The sequence below is a fragment of the Bemisia tabaci genome, chromosome 1 (assembly GCF_918797505.1).
Source record: "Bemisia tabaci chromosome 1, PGI_BMITA_v3".
NCBI lineage: Eukaryota > Metazoa > Arthropoda > Insecta > Hemiptera > Aleyrodidae > Bemisia > Bemisia tabaci.
This window is the reverse complement of record NC_092793.1, coordinates 83,415,378-83,434,898: the sequence shown is the minus strand read 5'-3', so window position 1 is coordinate 83,434,898 and position 19,521 is coordinate 83,415,378. Positions and strand designations below refer to the sequence as shown.

General features: G+C 36.6%; 1 protein-coding gene across 1 annotated transcript in view; it reads left to right on the top strand.

Annotated features, from left to right (window-relative positions):
• rod (rough deal) overlaps window positions 1–19,521 on the top strand; it is a 136,774-nt gene that overhangs the window by 17,471 nt on the left and 99,782 nt on the right. Inside the window, exons 4-6 of the mRNA XM_072306313.1 lie at window positions 1,298–1,499; window positions 5,266–5,420; window positions 9,846–10,027. Coding sequence (XP_072162414.1) covers window positions 1,298–1,499; window positions 5,266–5,420; window positions 9,846–10,027 — 539 coding nt within the window. The remainder of the gene's footprint in view (window positions 1–1,297; window positions 1,500–5,265; window positions 5,421–9,845; window positions 10,028–19,521) is intronic.

Sequence of the window (19,521 nt, the reverse complement as noted above, 5' to 3'; positions counted from 1 at the left end):
TATGCTTTTGCATATGCTTATGCAGAAATTTTACTTTTTCTCCGCAAAAAATCAGGATTTGATTAAGATTTGGAAAAATTATGAAATCAGGATTTAGCAGTCAAAAATCAAAAAACATCAGTATTTCATCAGAATTTCCTGAAATGAAAAAAACTAGACACCCTGAGTCATTCTCAAAAAGACTCGAGCACTAAAGCCCCATATAGTATTTGCGTAGCTTGATTTGATCCGATTTGAATCCCTCACACAGCCATCTTAACTTTGCAAAAATGAGGGGATAAATATTTGTTAATTGAGGATAACACTTCTTTGTTTTTGAGATTTTAGCAAGTTTTTGCACTTGTAAGCCATCAGCAGTCAGTAAGGTATTATGGCTTTTTAAGCAGACGAAGTGTAAATGAAATTTTTGTGCATATTATGTATGAATTAGAATACCAAAAATTTGATTTTGAAGTGGGTCTGTTGCAAGCATGAGATACACCCATGTGAATACACTTTTTCAGTAAAAATTTGCTGGAAAATCACGTTGGGCACATCAATGAAGATTGAAATCCACTCCATAGTGCGCAATCTGTGTATGTTGTAACACGCTTTTTCAAGTTTCCTGCGTCTGAGGGCAGTTTTTCTTATCCACAGCTGACCGGGTTTGCACAGGCAGAGGAGTAAGAAAGAACTACTGAAAGTAAATAAATGATTAATTAACTTTTCCTAATGTATGATTTCATTTGTTTTCAAGCGTTTATTTCCTTTTACTCTCTTTATTTTGCAAAAACAAAAGCTTTGAATTAATTGAGATCTTCCGCAAGGAGAGTTTTTTTACAGTTTCCAAGATTGTTTGTTTATATTCAAGGTTAGATCTCTCTTCGGGCAAACCTGACTGCCAGCCATCAAGAAAAAACTGTCCGCAGATGCAGGAAACTTGAAAAAGCGCGTTACCAACTACACAGATTGCGATATTACTCTGAGACAAACGGTGTCTTGCTTGCAACAGACCCATTGGGAAAATATGTTGAAATAAGTCAGTTTATGCTTTAAAAGACTCTAAAGCCAATTCATCTCATTCTTTTTCTGTTCGAATTTTATGAAAATCTCTGAAACGACCACAATCCGATTTGAATCGCAATCCTCCCTCTCATTCATTTTTCTGACCTCCAAGATTTAGAACTGGTCGATTAAAACAGTTTTTTCCTGTTTTTATTGAATTCTGATTTCTGGTCCATAAGCCTTTTTTGAGTATAATGGATTAAATTGTCAGTTTGATGTAATGTTTGCTTTGTGATGAATTAATCTGTTTCAGGCTTACTGGTTTCATTTTGCCGTCTGAAGTCTGTCAAGAGTCTTTCCTTAATGGAACAATATCCTCTGTCCCTGCTAATAATGAGGACAATGACTACAATAGTCCCCTAACTGATGCTTCTCAATTTCATACTTCTAGTGCTGAGATAGGACCTTCTTTTACAAACAGTCTGATGGAGCAAGTTTGTCAGCTAGATTTTAAGGTATTTATTTAAGGGTGTTCCGTTTAAGACAGATTATTTTAATGAAGTATGATAATTCTAGACTTTCTTACCTGATCATATAATAATAATAATACATAATAATAATGAATAATAATAATAATGAATAATAATAATAATAAACAGCCCTCATACCCAGGAGCATCGTTTGCCCCTGTGTGAGAGTTTGAACCAACTCAGCGCAAGCTGGTGTACAGTAGTCAAATGAACAATAATAATAATAACCTGGGAGGCAACATCAAAATGTACGGGAGGCCCTTTCGAGGGCTGGCGACCCCGCGGTACCCGAGCAAGTGGCTGGGCATCCTCGACGCCAGCACATCGCCAGGGGCGTCCGAGGAAGTAGAGTCGGGCTTGTCTCAACTTGAAAAACCAGCTGTGCATCCCTGGCTGGGAGTTTGCAGCCCTCAGTCAGTGATCTTCTTCTTGCACACGACGATAAAAAAATTATTTGGCTGTATCTCCTTATACAAGAGGCGAGTGCAGTTGTTTGATAAGTTAACCTGATATGAGTGTAGCAACTTACTTTTAACTATATTAAATACTTCCTGGACATTGCTGCCCGCTTTTGTTATCTTATTAATCGGTATCTCGAATTCTCTCGCTAATATTGTCCAATCCGCATACCAAAATACTTTCTTTTTTATTATATCTTGTATAAAAAACAGCGGATATCTATCATGATCTAATTCAAGGCATCTATTTTATACCATAAATGTAACTCATGCGTATACACAAAAAGTGGGAGCAAATTTGTTTCTAAATACAATTTATAATTTTACCTGATCATATATTAATTCCATATCAGTTAATAAAAAGATATTTGTCATGGGTGGCGGTAGCAACCTCCAGACGAAGTCTAAACTCGGCAACAATGGAAGTGGCCTGAACAGGAAACGTGGCAGCCAACCATAGACACACACAACTCCCTTAATCTGAAAATTGATTTGGGTTATCAACGACTGCAGCCCAAATGAACGCACGGATTTAAACGATCTTTGTGTTTACAGACACAGCTAAGTTGGGAGTTGGGGCTATACAATGTGGAAGAGTTTCATCTAGATTGATTGAGTTTTCAAACAGTTCTAAGCACTTAAAGGCCCAAAACGACGAAGATTTTACTTTACGTAGGCGATTTAGCAGGAAAATTTGAAGTCAGGGTTCTGACAAAATCACACTAATTCTGCGATAACAGTAAACCCCAGACACCTAAAATTCGGTACCTGAAGAATCGTCATGTTACCGTGTTTGTGGGTTTTTGCTGTTTCATTAACATCTCCAGTGTTTTAGAGAAGTCTTACTCTATAGTATAAAATCATAAGCACACCGTGTCACGCTGAGGGTGTCACGCTAAGGGTTTAACGCTCGGTTTCTCCTCCACTCCCCACTTTCCTCCCGCCGGGCACGCTCACATGCCTCCCGCCGTCTCCAAACCGGGTTTTCCCTAACTCTTAATGATCTTTTAATGATCTCACGATATATGCTTATTGGAGGCGCGAAGCGCCTCTGGGGGGCTGGACCGCGGAGCGGCCAGGGGGCGCAGCCCCCTAGTTTCTTAAAATATGACTAAATCGACTAAAACCTGCCCGTCATGACCACCTTTCAAAACAGATTTCTCGCTTATATGGCTGCAAATTCCATCGTTTTTGTTGCGAAAAATTCTATGGCTACGTATGTTATATTCTCAAATCCCTCACCCATGCAACAACCCCATTTTAGAAGAAGTTTTATGCATAGTCTTCACGTTTTTACCTCAAAAAATTTCTAAAACCTGGCCATCCAGTCAGCATATTTTTTTCATTAACTTCTAATTTTACGGTGAACTAATTCAAGTCAACAAATGAGATGAAAAAAGATAGCACAAAAATTACCATCTCAAAGATAGGAGATCAAAAAAACTAGATATATCTTTTAATTTTTAAGTTCTCTTCCTAGCGATTAGAAAAACCTTGAAAAATCAGGGACAAAAAAAAGTTCAGGAAAAACTGGGAAAAGTCAGGGAATTTGTCTTGCAAGCCTAAAATTTTTCAAAAAGATAAGAGGAAGCACCAAAATTGCCTTTTCTCTTTGCAGCTGTGGAGTCTGAGTATTTAAACTACTCGCCAAGCGTTGCAGTTCCAGTTGATCATTCTGCTGTTCTGCAGTATTGAATTGAAGAGTCTACCGTCAAAGTCAAACTGAGCTGAACGACACAAACAAAACAGTATATATATAAATAGAATCTAGACTGAGCTTAACTGGTTTGGGTTGCAAGGTGTGCCAGATTTGGAAAATCAGTGTTTGAAGGATTTGTATGCTCGAATCGCCCTACGGAAGAACCGACATTTCGTGTTAATTTTGGGCGTAAAGTAACCTAAACGTGTGGGTAATATTTTTTGGTTAGTTTTTCTTCAGAATACACCGAACAAATCTTTGGATTGAAAACATGAAACTTCCCTAAAAATTAGATGCAATCTGGCTTGATCAAGCTTGGATTGCGTTGATGATAGCCCATTGCCCTAGCCACTCGCAAATAGCGACCTTCGAGTGCCACACGGAGCAACAAAAGTGCAACAGTTCAAGAAGATACTTTCTTCACCTCCAGATGTCTCAAAGTATCCTATGGTTTCAGTCAATTATACAAAAATTTGGACAATCAATCAAGTCCTTATTGTCGATTTGACCGAAAAGAAAGGAACTCTGATTAAACAGAGTGAACCAAGGTAATCATCAACACGAACATTTTTAACTGTGTAGCTGAGTGTAGCGCACCATTCGCCATATACCAGGTTGCAGCGCTTCACGTAAAGGAGCGTTTTTGGGCCTTGCCTGTCCTCCATACTCTTGCTCCTATGTTCTTGCTAATTATTTGCTGGTTATTTTTCCCCATCAATGAATTAATTAAGTGATAAAATCATCACTTACTTTCGCCTTTGCACATCCGAAAATTTTCGTGTCTATGGGTACCAAAAAGACTTGGTTGATCAAACGAGTTTATAGTTAAATGAGCGAACCCATAGGTTTCTCTGAGACATCCGGGGATGAATAAAGTGTCCTCATTGTGACTCAGAGGTTGCGACTTGTGATTGGCTGGTGCATAGAGCCATCGCCAATGCAATACAGATTTAATTTTAGCTTCTCGCGCCTAATTTTTATAGAGGTTGCAAATCCACCTGAAAATTTGGTCAATGTAACTCAAGGGTTTGGTCAATGTAATCCAAAGATTTGGTCATTGTCATCCAAAGATTTAATTAATGTACCCAAATGAATGGTCAATGTAACCCGAAGAAAAACTGACCAAAAATAGTAACTGCATGCTTATGTCACTTCGTGTTCTACTGCCCATATTAACACAACATGTTTGTTACCTTTTCTGGCCATGTTGCTTTTTTACTCAAAGAAGTATGTACTGTAGCAAGGTCTCTCAGGTATATATTAATTACTAACCTGGGCTCTCTAATAGAGAGCCCAATCGAACCTGCTACTGGCGGAGACAGTTTATTTTCATCAGAAAATCGGAATAACAGTAAGCTTACTTCTGCTTTCAAAGTAATCAAAGCACGGTTTTTCAGCCAAAAGAGGCCTGGACAAGTTTTACTTTGACCTGCAAAACCTGGAACAGTCATGGAATTTTTTTCCAAAAGTTACTGGGAACCCAGACTACAAATAATCATCAAGTTATCTGACAATCGGAGTTGGAACATTTAAGCTTAATTTTTTGTCTGCATGTCTTTTAGTTTGGTAATTGGGTTAATCATTTTGATTTCAGCCTCAGTCCGTTTTTCCAATACCTAAAACAAGTTGCTGTCAATTTCTGATTTGTGGTTCTAATCACTACGGATTATTTAAATTTGGAGATGAAAGTGTTGTTCCTCTTTATGTTCAATCGGAACTGGATATCAGAAAAATTGTTATCATAAAACGGTGAGCTTTTTTAATTTTTAAAGAACCCCGCACAGTCCTTATGGGGATGTTTACCACGATCTATTTTTAATTTTTTTATTGTTTCAAATTCGTATATGGATGTTGATTAAAAGTCATTGTTGCGCGAACTTTTTACGAGCCACCGTTTTCCCACAACTCGCCAAAAAGTGTTTTGATAATTTCTTGTATAAATGAAAGTGACGAGTACTCTAGTAGGGTTTGGGTCGGTTGGGTGATTGTATATTATATGGCCTTCTCTGGCCATATTTCTACAAATTTAACTGCTTTAAATGAGTATTATTTATGAATAATAGTAATTTATTAATGTAAATAAACCATTAGAGTTCAAATCCTTCAAAATTATACCCTTAGAAGCTGAAATGTTTTATCATTTCTTTACATAATTTTTTTATGGATTCATTACCTTCATTTCTTCCTTAGATAACCAAACTAAAAAAATGGAAAATTCCAAGGATTTGTCATTCGGGAACTGTCGATCTAACAAAATTAAAATTTAAAAAGTCCATATTGAAATCTACTGCAATGGGCCTGTTGCAAACTTTTGCTAGAGCAAAACTAAGAGTTGTTTCCTGCAGATAATGCTTCAAAAATCATGATGAGCGCATCGGCAAAGTCTGAAATGCACTCATAACTTCACAATCTGCGTAAGATTTTTGCGGTTTTTTGAGCTTCCCGCTTCGAAAACGATACTACGGTACAGGTGAACATTTGTTAGAGCAGTCGTTCCATTGGCGACAATACTCATCATGGCCGACGCCAGTCCGCCAAAACACGTGTGATGGGACGAGATAACACCTGAACAGGATTAAACCATATAACAATCGGCGTGTTTACGTTCATATTTTCCTCGCCCGCCTTAATTGACCTTGAACTCTCCTCGAATTACGCGAGGAACTGCGCAAGCGTCGGCCATGATGAATATTGCCGACGATGGAGCGACTCCTCTAACAAAATGTTCACCTGTGCAGTAGTATCGTTTTTGAAGCGGGAAGCTCAAAATAACGCAAATTTCTTACGCAGATTGTGAATTTATGAGTGCATTTCAGACTTTGCCGATGCGCTCATCGTGATTTTTGAGGCATTATCTATAGGAAACAACTCTTCATTCTGCTCTAGCAAAAGTTTGCAACAGGCCCATTATGATACCGCTATTGAAATAATTTGTCTATAGCAGCGCCTGCTGAGAATGAGCTAAAATGACTCCACTTTAGTATTTTAGTAGTTTAGTGCATTTGTAGACATGTTCAAGCATATAATTTCACATCCAAGGCATAAAAAACCCTGAAAGATGCTGTTTGTATCATCCCGGGATGAGACATTTTTTCAGTATTTTCGGCGCCTTTAGAGCTCTCCTACGGCTGGAAGTAACATCTGGAAGTAACAGTCTTTCAGACCTCGGTTCTCGGAAACAGTGTGAAAAGTCTGTTGGAAAAGCGAATTCTACAACATTGCCAGATGGGACATTTATTCCGCATTTTTGGCACCTTCAGAGCCTACTGGCGGCTGAAAGTAACGGTCAAGAAAATTCAAGATTCAGACTTATTGCATAACCGATTACATTGACCATATGAGGAAATTGGAATCTTCTTGGAGAAAAGTTGCTCGTGAAGCATCATTTTGTGGAATCTGGTAGCAATGAAGTGGGCGTGGTGGGTTCTGTAGTTCGGGAAATGTGTGTCTGTATACGAGGTCTGTCCGGAAAGTATCTGACCTCATTGATTATCTCGCTATCAACGGTTGATGAAAGGTTGGGGCTTGGGATTATCTTTGCAGGGACTCTCCTGAGTTCAGGTGCACAGCCAAATCATCACACTTTTAATCAATCGTTGCTTAGTGCGTGCAATTCTGCTGTGATCATCGGATTTCGTTTTTCCTAAAAAAAAAAGAAGTTGAGGAGAGTGGGGTGGGAAGAAATTATGAAGAAGATCATAACAGGGGACGAGTCTTGGGTCCACTGGTACGACCCTGAGAGAAAAATGCAATCGTCAGTTTGGATCGCACCTGGGACACCTTGCCCGAAGAAAACTCGGAAGAGTCGCAGCAATGTGAAAACAATGTTGACGGTCTGCTTCGATCATGAAGGTGTCGTCCATCATGAATACGCTCCGCAAGGCCCCTTAAGTGACGTAAAGTTTCTCAGTAGCTCTCTGTATTGATAGTAGAGCCTTGGGGAGCGTATTAATGATGGACGACACCTTCATGATCAAAGAAAACCGTCAACATAGTTTTCACATTGCTGCGACTCCCCGAGTTTTCTTCTGTCGAGGTGTCCCAGGTGCAATCCGAACTGACGATTGAATTTTTGTCTCAGGGTCATACCAGTGGACCCACGACTTGTCCCCTGTTATGATCTTCTTCATAACTTCTTCCCACCCCACTCTTCTCAACTTCTTTTTTTTAGGAAAAACGAAAACTGATGATCACAGCAGAATCGCACGCACTAAGCAGCAACTTACCAACGACTGATTGAAAGTGTGATAATTCGGCTGTGCACCTGCACTCAGGAGAGTCCCTGAAAAGATAATCCCAAGCCCCAACCTTTTATCAACCGCCGATGGCGAGATTATCAACAAGGTCGGATACTTTCCGGACAGACCTCGTAACTCATTCATTCAAGTCTATTTTGGAATCCCAGTCTGAGGTGACTTTAGATTTCATGCAAGAGAACTCAGTATGTGCATCATCTTAGGTGGGTCTACTTTTCAGTTTTTTTAGTATGATTTTACCAATACCCTTTTCTTACAAGTATGTGTGTACAGGAGTAAATGGGATGATTTCAGGTAAGGGGAGAAAATATAGGAAAGACAGACAACTAGCTGCTCAATCTTTTTAATTCTAATATTTTCGTTCGGGATTTGATTTTTTGGGTAGAGGTAGGTCATACCAACCACGAAAAAATCCACAGGAGATTTGAATGCCTCTAAACCTTTTTTCGACGTGCTAAACAGTAAAAATGTCCATCTTGATGTGTGTTGTGTACGTCTGCAGGGCAGTCAATGCGGCTAATCAATGTATAAATGAACCAGTGCTTTCTACAAGCTTTGTCTCATTTTGTTTTGGACTTGACTGTATATTTTTTGAAAAAATATGAATTGAAACGCCAGTAAACCGCATTATTTAATTTTGTATGGAGCTTGAATTGTGTAACTCAATATTCGGTCATTCTATTGATACATTCAGTTTTAGTTTGTGGCCACTCAGAATACAGTGCTAGAGTGCGGATTGTGGTCTGAATCAGTGCCGGAAGATCAAGAGAGTTGATAGGGGCTTGGTACATTGGTGTAAATCCCTTGTATTAATCATGACAGTAGTTCAGTGACAGTAGTAGACTCAAAGTTCTGATTTTTCTAGTGTCTCACTCAATCATGTCATTCTGGTGACACTGTTTGCCCCTCAAAATGATCGGTAGAACGAATAATTTAATATTATTTTCTTACAGCTGCAGATGTACTCTAGATCTATTCTGAATGTTTTGCTATATTTTATTACTGTAAATTTGAGGGAAAATGTATTACCTCAAAATGTCATTCTGGTGACATCACCAGAATTACTGGTATCTATGTGTAAGCACCTGCATAATTTTGTAAGTTACTTGTTAGGAGAATTTTTTACAGAAGGTTCTTAGAATTGGTTTATGATAAGCTTTGAACATGAAGTGACTGACATCTGGTCACCAGAATGACGTGTCTTTTATGTGTTATTGTTTAACTGTTCCTAATTTAATAAATTGTGTTCTTGAATACTTGAGAGTAAGTTTAAATTATTTAAACGCATATCCAGTGTTTTATTTTAATGACAGCATGTCATTTTGGTGACGATCACTTTCTATCCAACTATTGGATAACATCGTGTTATAAGCTCATTCTAAAAACGTAGATCACTTCTGCACATAACTCTTTTAATGAATAATATTTTCAAGACTGCTTTTTTTTTTCGTGACACCAAAAGACTAAATAATTTAAGTCATTCTTGCAATTCAGTAATAAATTTGGCTTTCTGACTCTTAAATTTTTGTTTTATCGAACAGCATTTCAATTTTTTTGTTTTATTATGTAACTACATCCTATTGACTTCCATCAGTAAATAGGAAGATCACGACTCAGCTGACAAATGACTTTAACGCCAAAACACACGTGTTGCACAAACCACCTGCATTATGAATGCATTTGCTGCATTATGCAAAAGATTGAAAAAATGCAAAACACAGAGCCCAACCAACCATTAATACTTTAAAATCTCGAATATCCAAGCATATTTATGTTGGGCTGGAAAAATATCCAATCAAATATATGTTGGGCTGGAAAAATATCCAATCAACACTCCTTTTTTTTAGTCTATAGAATTTTAATACATTTCTTCCTGTTTTTCTTTACCAACCAATCCTTGATCTTTGTTTTTCTGCAGTTCCATTTTGGCTTTAAGTGCGATGCAAGACTTGATTGTCATTTGCCCTTTTACTATGATACCTATTCGCATTTGGAATGAAAGAAAAATCAAGAACTTTTCCTTATTCGGAGACACAAATCAAGACATCATTGCTCTCTCAGAAGGAGATATCCCTTCTGTATTGATGCTGACCATTCCAGGTAGGTATTTTATATTCAATAATTTCTGTCCGTTTTTAAGTCAGTTGCCTTACCTACCTTATCTCATTTTCAGTATTTTATTTACTGTGTACATTGCAGTAAGGAAAAAAAATCTTCGGTTGGAATAAAAAGAAAAAGAACGAAGGGAGTCACCAACCAAAATATATAAATAACAACACCATACTAGTGTTCGATCCTATTTGACACTTTTTTTTTTTTTTTTTTTTTTTTTTTTTTTTTTTTTTTTTTTTTTTTTTTTTTTTAGTGTTAAGCGAACTTTCACAATGAAATTATACACTTTGTTTCTAAATTCAAAATAAATGTGTGAGTACAAACGACCGGGTAGTCTGTAACTTATCTAAATGGTTAGAAATAATTGGTTACTAAAATTAATGGTTCAAACCAAGGGGCTGGCCAGTTCCCACGGTTTCACCCGTTTGAGGCGTCTAAACTCATTTGAGTTGTCAAGTAATAGTAAAGCCTCGGTGTTAGGATGGTGATGGAGCCGTCTCTCATAGTTGGTTGCAACTTTAGTCATAAATTGCGAGACGGTCTCCATCCCCAGGTCTCTATGGATATCAGAGTTACGTTCATACCATCGTGCTCCGACTATCTGTCTCAGAGCACGATTTTGGACTCTTTGTAAAATTTCTATATTGGACCGTGCTGCACACCCCCAAATTTGAGCTCCATATGCCCATGTGGGTCGTACAATTTGTTTATATAATAGAAGCTTATTACTAATACTTAACTTAGATTTTTTACCTATTAACCAATACAATTTTTTAAGTTTGAACAAGCATTCTTCTCTTTTGATTTTTATGTGTTCCTTCCACTTTAACTTAGTATCTAGGTGTATACCTAAATACTTGGCCACTTCTGAAGGTTTTAATAGGACTTTATTGAATATAATGTTAATGTCCTTGATACTACGGTTAGAGAATATCTTATAAATAGTTTTTGCACAATTAAGTTTGATGTCTTTTTCACTCGTCCAGTTATAGAAATTTTGAAGGTTATCTTCAAGTTCAAGTGTAGCTAATTCCTGACTTTTATTGCTAGACAAATACGTAGTATCATCAGCATACTTTCCTAAGAGGGATTTTCTGGTTGGAGCGGGAATATCTGAGGTAAACAGTAAATATAGCAATGGGCCTAGAACTGAGCCTTGCGGGACTCCTGCCAGAATTGGTTTTTCGTCCGACAGTGCCTCACCTACTCTAACTCGGAAAGTTCTGTCTGAGAGATACGATTGGATTAATCTAACATGACAAGCAGGGAGAAGATTTGCTAACATTTTAATAAGGAGTTTATGAGAGACTTTATCAAATGATTGTGCAACGTCTAAGAATGCAGAGACGCAATATTCTCCTTTTTCAAGGGCTTTTTCAATAAAATTGGTTACTCTATGTATTTGTTCAATGGTAGAGTGTTTAGCTCTAAAACCGAATTGAATATCTGGCAGTATGTTTTTAATATTGATTACTTTTAATAGTCTAGGAAGATAAAGTCTTTCCCATAGTTTTGCTATGGATGAGAGCAAAGATATTGGACGATAAGAAGAGGGATTTCTTTCGGGTTTGCCTTTTTTATGAAAAACTATTATTATTGCTTCTTTAAATTTGCTAGGGACATATTGTAGATTGATTATTGCATTAAAAATTTGGACTAATTTATGAATTGCTTTATCAGGTAATTTTTTAAGGATGAGGCCAGTAAGTTGGTCTTTTCCTGGGGCTTTTTTTGTTTTGCATTTGCTTATTAATTTGGTAACTTCCCCAAAAGAGAAATGGGGTATTTCGTGCTCTGTTTCTATCAGATCTGTTTCATTTAGATGCAGGAGAATATCGCGTTTCGTAGCATTGGGTAGTGAATTGGGTTTAAATACTTTTTCGAGGTGGGTTGCGTGTAAATTTGCTTTATGGAGGTCAGTTTTGGCCCATTTCTTTGTATTATCATTAAATAAAGGGGCATTATGTAGTGGTGGACGTTTTATGTAACTGATCGCTCTCCAAAGGGAGTAGTCGGTTGCAGGTGAGGCATCTAATGTTTTAATAAATTTTTCAAGTTGATTATTTCTAATAGTCCAAAGCTCATTTGTTAGTTCTCTTGAGATGGAGTTAAAATAGGCTTTATCTTCGGGGTCTCTGGAGCGCAGCCATCTTTTCCTAGCTTTTCTTTTTTCCTTTATGATTTTGAGGATGTAGGGGGGGGTTTTATATCCGGCTTTAATGTGTTGAATAGGGGGAGGGGTGGCATTTTTCGCCGCATCCTGTATGATTTTAACAAGATTTTCTAGTTCAGAGTCGATTTTTTGCGGAGTGTCTAATTTAGGGTCTGCATAAAGTTCAATTCTTTCATTAATGTAATCCTTAAAACATTCCCAATCAGTGGCTTTATTTATAAGTCCAGTAGGAGGTGTTGTAAAAATTGGAGAGGCTGCTAAATGAAAGTGGACGGGGATGTGGTCAGACGAAAGTTCATCTTCTATTAATGACGTATGTATATTTTGCTTGGAAAAGCCTTTATAAATTCCAAAATCTAATACATCGGGGTTCTTAAGTGGGTCTGTAGGGTAATGCGTAGGGCGTCCTTGTGATGCAATGCTCGCGTGAAGCGAGTCAATTGCTTTCAATAAATGTCTGCCTTTGGTATACACAGATTTTGATCCCCAGGCAAAGTGCTTCGCATTCCAGTCTCCGGCTATCAGGAAACGCGTGCCTAGTCGATCAATAAGATTAGCGTAATCTATTTCTTGGGGATTATGATGAGGTGGAGAATATATAACTGCGATTGTTAGATCCTGTTGTTGTAAACTAATGGTGATTGATACGGACTGAAACATTTCCTTTACAATTGAGTCGTTTAAGAAATGCTTAATTCTACGTTTTATCAGCACGCCTGCGCCAGCGTGCGCTGTGTTGTCAGGGTGCAATGCATGATAAAAAATGTAATTAGGAATAGAGAAATACGATTCTTTTGTGAGCCTTGTTTCAGAGATAAGCATGACGTCAATATTATAATCATTAAGAAATTGTATGATCTGTGCTCTATGATTTATAATGCCATTAGCATTCCACGCAACTATTCGGAGTGTAGATGCATTATTTAATAAAGATACATTTGAAACATCTAAAAAGAAATTTTTACTGGCTTTACAGGAAATCTGAGTCGGATTTGTCATCTTGTGTGCGAAGTTGAGGATCCGCCCAAAGCAATATCATGAGCATTTAATTTGGTTTCAAGAGTGGTCATACGACTAAAAATTTGATTTAATAAGTCCATGACCTGTGTTAAGTCATTTTGAGGGGTGGAAGCAACTGATGCATAGGATTTTAAGTTACAATTCTTTGGAGATTTATAAGAATTGTTGGCGTTATTAGCGCCAGTGGGTTTATTAATAGGTTTAGCATTCTCTTGTGAAGTTATTTCAGTTTTTTTCTGGAATCTCTCCTCAAGAGCAGCTTTCCTAGCAGGGCAATCCCTAAAACTGGCTACGTGGCCAGCGTTGCAGTTAGCGCATTTTGGGTTCGAGTTATATCCAGGAATAGTGCATTGAGAGGATGGATGATTACCTGCGCATTTGACGCAAGCCCAGGGCTTATGACAGTAGCTTTTCGAATGCAAAAATCCCTGACATCTCTAGCACTGCATAATTAACTTAGGTTTGGATTTACAAGCTTCAATTTTAACCACTTGATTACATATAGTTTTTAAGTTAAATACTCTTTCGGGGTCTTCCCCTTGAGCAAAGGTGATTTGATGTAAAAATAAAGGTTCTTTTTTTACGGGACCTCCCTTGCCATTTTCGGGTTGGATTTTCTTAAAAATATTGACTACACTGATAACATTGAAATTTTTTCCCTTAAGTGAATCTAAAATATCCTCCTCCGAAGTCTGAGGAGACATGCCTTTGCACATAACTCTAAAGTCACGTGTATTTTTATTTTCGTGAGTATACCAATAAATTTCTTTGTTATTATTTAATTCTTTAGTTAATACACGATAATGTTCTTCTTTCATAACGTTCACTTTCCATACAGCTTTAGTACCCACAGTTGTAATCGCCTTCAGCGAAAACTGTGAGTCATCCTTAATTACATTTTGAATTAAAGTACGTAAATTGTTGACATCCTCGACATTACAGATTTTAATGGGCGGAGGCGGGTTTTCCTTTAAAGCTGCTTGTGCGTCCTTAGGTGTTGAGCCAGGAATTAAAGTTGACTGTTTCTTCTTGTTCGGTTCTGAATCATGCTGGGTAATAATTTTGACTTTCTTACCAGGGGTAGAATTATTGTTGGTAATAGGTTTAGAGTTAGGGGATGCGGAATCTTCCCTCTTACGTTTGTCCTTCCTGGACTGGTTGGAGGCGCCTTTGTTCCTTTTCACCTTGGTTTTCCAGGCCAGAGTTTCAATGTCAACTATGCGTTCTTCCTCATCCGAATCGGGTAATGCAAATGTAGTTGTGTCCATATTCTCCTCATCATTTAACGTAGGTTTTAAGGTTGATTCACTGTTCATAGGATTGCTATTATTGGAATTATTAGCATTAATATTTGAGTTGAGATTAGTTTGAAGTAGGTTAATTTTTTCTTCCAGAATTCTAAATTTAGCATCTGTTTCTTCATCTTTTTTAGCTTGATCAGCTTTAACTGATATAAGTTCGTGTCTAAAATTATTTGTCTCATCAATTGATTTCTGAAGAGCATTAGATAGTTTGTTTGTGAGATTTTTATAATCAAGAAGTGCTTTTACAGTGTCATTTCCTAAGTTATCTGTAGGTATAAGGGTAGCTATAGCTTTGTTTGCTTCTAAAAGTACCTCATTATAGTTTATACAATTAGAGTTAGTAGATGGAATTTGATTTAAAGTTTGTTCACTTGTGATGTTTTCAAGGTGAGGCTGAGGAATTTCACCTGATTGTAGCCTTATCACGTGTTTGTCCATGGTGCCACACCGACATGGGCACCAGGGAGTTGGTCACAATACACTTATCACATGTCCTAAAGTTGCTTGGAGCACGATTTGGCACAATGATTTTAGGATACACTCAGTACTAGATTAGATAGGAGTTGAGATTAGAGAGAGCAGACGAGCGCAGGAACGACCGTCACGGATCACGCCGATTACGCGACTGATATTTGACACTGAAATAAGTTTTATTTCTTTGCCAAGAATGTGTCACGAATGTAGGGTAAGCGATAAGTCCCTGACCCCCTCTCCTCTAACTTTTGAGCATATGCACCTATCAAAACGAAATTTTGGGGAAACTCATAGGTCAATAAGAGCTACTTTTTGACACACCTGAAATTTGAGGGTTCTTAAATCCCGACGATTCTGCGAGGTCCCAGTTTGGCATGGTGATTTTTTTATGTTTGAAGGTGAAGTTCTAAGGTTATGTTCGAAGGAGGAATGAAGAGATGTTGAGCAAGGAAAAAAAAGAGGAGCACTACCGCAAGGTTAAAGATTTCAATAATAAAATGGCTTGTCTGAAACAGAATTTGCATTTCGATAAAAAAATTTACTGCAACCTAAAAAAAGAACTAAGAGTGCAAAAAAAGATTACAAAAATGACCTCTTGAAAGAAAAAAACACCTTGACTGAGAAACGAATTAGTGACTCAGAGGATAAGGATAAAACATTGTGGTGTATCATAAATGAAGAAGGAAAATAAAAAACCTTAAATTTTAAAATTGATAAAATCGTATGTAATGGTAATACATATGTTGGTCCTGTAGAAATTTCAAACGTGCTCAACAACTATTTCATTTCGGTCATAGGAAAATATACTTTCAAAAACCTGGATTCAAAAGATTTTGTACACATAAAAAAATCTACCAACACTTTCAAACTAGAGGCTTCAATTGGACGTATTTCTGTCAAACAGAACTAAGGACCAAATTGAGTTCCTCTTTGAAGAATTTAGAATGCCGGATAGCGCATTCTGTCAAACGGAACCAAGCGCCATGGAAAAGCATTGCGAATATAGGACGGAATGAGCCCGACGCCCGGTTCCGCCGCCAATCCAAGCCCCCCTCTACCTTCCTCTCAATGGCGTTTAGTTCCGTTTGACAGAAATACGCGCTATTAGAGTATCATATAGAGGAAGCCTTAAAAAGTCTGAAAGTCATGATGGGCTCTGCAACATTGTAATTAAAAAATTTAGTTGTGAACTTACTTCACTCTAAACAGATTATATAAACCAATCTTTTGAAAATGAATCCTTCCCAAGTTCTTTAAGAGTGTTAGGTCTCTCCGCTGCATAAGGGAGGTCCAAAAGAGGACTTAGGTACGTAATTACAGACCCTTGTCATTATCTCACCAATATCAGAAGTCCTCAAGAAAATTGTTGTGAAGCAAATCTCTTGTTTCGTAAAAGAAAATCGAATATCGTATAAACATCAATACGGATTCAGAGACAATTTAAGCACCGACGAGGCTGTAAGAAAATGTCATGAAATTTCACTCGAAAATAAAAAGAAAAAACAATTCTTAGTGGTTGTAGCAGTAGATCTTAGAAAAGCTGTTGAATCTGTCCGTTTTGATGTACTGCTCTTCAAGCTTTAATGAATAGGATTCAGTAATACATTCTGTAAATGGCTAGAAAACTTCTCGAGCAAAAGATACCAATACGCAGAAATTATCGTAAAATAGGGAAGAGAAATTATCATTTGAAACAACATTTGGTAACAGGAGTTCCGCAAGACTCAGTTATAGCTGCGATCTTATTTATTCTTTTCATTAACGATCTTGCCAGCTACTTGGGTCTAAAAATTAGACAAGAAACTTGAAAATCTATTTTCATAACCCTCCTGTATGCAGATGATATTCTACGAATTATTAGCAGAGCATGTTGATTGAAAACCTGAAAATAGACACTTTTATAATTATGAATTATCTTGTACAGTGGTGCAAATTAAACTATGTTTCCTTTAATGAAGAAAAAAGCAAATACATGCTGATCAACAGAAGGATCCAAAACATGAAAAGTTTCAATATTTTTGTTGAGGAAAGACAAATCGATCGGGTGGATGTGATAAAACACCTAGGTGTATATTTAGACTGTAGTCCAAATTTCAAGCATCAAGTGGACAGTTTAAAAAGCAAGTTTATGTACCACAGTTTATGTATGTAAACCTCAGTTTATGTATTACAATTTATGTATCTTAACTTCAGTTTATGTATCACAGTTCATGTATCTAAACTTCAGTTTATGTATTATGAGTCGTAAGTAAAGAGCCTCCCTAAAAAAGGGCCTTTTTTGGCCCCTTTTCGGGAACCCGGGGATTTCGTTCGTTTGTGGCTTAAATGAAACCTTATGATGAGGTAAGCCTCCAGTAAAAATTTTAGCTTGAGTATATGTCTAGTTTCCGAGATACAGCGTTGCAAAGTTGGCATATTTGAGCTTTAAAATTCTCATATTTTTATGGATTTTCTTCCAAAAACCAACTTCAAAATAGACTTTACAATACTTACACGAAGCGCACACGAAAAATTATAATATAAAGAGTCTCCAGTAAGAGTTTGTACTAATGCGTAAGCCTTGTTTTGGCAGTACAACGTTGCAAAGTTTACATTTTTCAGCTTTAAAATACTCATTTTTTAAAGTTTATCATTCACAAACCGCTATTACTGAAGATCTAACTGCATTTTGGGGCATAGAAACAACAATTAGTGATACTCATAGATGCATAATATAATTTATAAAAGGATACGATAATACAGTGTTGCAAAGTTGGCATATTTGAGCTTTAAAATTCTAATATTTTCAGGTATCTTATTTTCTAAGAACGATTCAATTGGATGTTTTATGATATTTTGTGACATTTTATCAAATGTTAGTATTATTGTCGAATGCATATTTCTATTGAAACATTAATACTGATAATTCTGTTAATACAACGTTGCAAAGATGACATAAAAAACCTACAAAAAATGTTCATTTTATCAAGTTTCTTAATTGAAAAACGAACTTAGTGACCGCTAAAAGATACGTTTTTAGGGTTTAGATGCAATTTTATGATAGATTAAGTCTTTTTTAAAAGTTTAACTCAGAATTTAAGTATAGTTTTAATGATACATAGTTGCAAAGTTTATATATTTGAGCTTTAAAATTGTCTATATTTTTAAGTTCTATGTTTAAGAAGCTACTTTTGTAGAATTTAATAACGATTTGAGGCAGAAAATCAACAATTTATGTCATCTGTAGATGAATGTTTGTATTTGAAGAAGAATACTTTGACTGGTGATGATATAGCGTTGCCATGCTTAAAACTTTGAACTCTATATGGATTATGATTTTCTCTTGTTGAACACGACTTCAATGGGTATCTTAACTCGTATCAAGGCAAAATATCAAGGGCTGATGTCAGTCCCGGGTAACGATTTATTTGTACTCAAAAAACTCAAGCGTTTCCATATTTTATGTTTGTTTTTGCATTCTGCCTAAAAGAAGGTAAAATTGACAACCAAGGCAAGTTAGAATTTTTTAGATTTTGAGAGCGACTCTGATGCTGAGCCATTCATTGTATGCCATAAATTCACTTGGATTACTTCATAAAATCAGATAATTATTGGAAATGTCCTTATTCTAAACTTATTTTATGATGGAATGTTGAGAGAAACTTAAATAAAATTGGCAACAGTGCCATTTTAATTCCAATTTTCACCTAGAATTGACAAAAGTCCTCCACATTTCTTTGCCGCTTCACAATATTACGTATCGACGATTGCTCTATCTTGGCTTCCATAAAATAACAACAGAAAATAGACATTTTCCCAGATAAAAGTTGAAAACTTTGCAACACTGTATTATCGTATCCTTTTATAAATTATATTATGCATCTATGAGTATCACTAATTGTTGTTTCTATGCCCCAAAATGCAGTTAGATCTTCAGTAATAGCGGTTTGTGAATGATAAACTTTAAAAAATGAGTATTTTAAAGCTGAAAAATGTAAACTTTGCAACGTTGTACTGCCAAAACAAGGCTTACGCATTAGTACAAACTCTTACTGGAGACTCTTTATATTATAATTTTTCGTGTGCGCTTCGTGTAAGTATTGTAAAGTCTATTTTGAAGTTGGTTTTTGGAAGAAAATCCATAAAAATATGAGAATTTTAAAGCTCAAATATGCCAACTTTGCAACGCTGTATCTCGGAAACTAGACATATACTCAAGCTAAAATTTTTACTGGAGGCTTATCTCATCATAAGGTTTCATTTAAGCCACATACGAACGAAATCCCCGGGTTCCCGAAAAGGGGCCATTTTTAGGGAGGCTCTTTTGCTGTACAGAATTGCTCCCTCTAGCGCACCATGCATTAATAGGATCACATTTCAATTATTCTATTAAGACCTGGGCATTTGCTTAAAAAATAAAACAAATAAAAATAAAATAAATGAAATTTTATTCTGCCAAAGAAAGCAATTTGTGTAATTTTCAAATTAAAAGGAGACGACTCATACTATGATTATTTAAAAAACTATCAAAT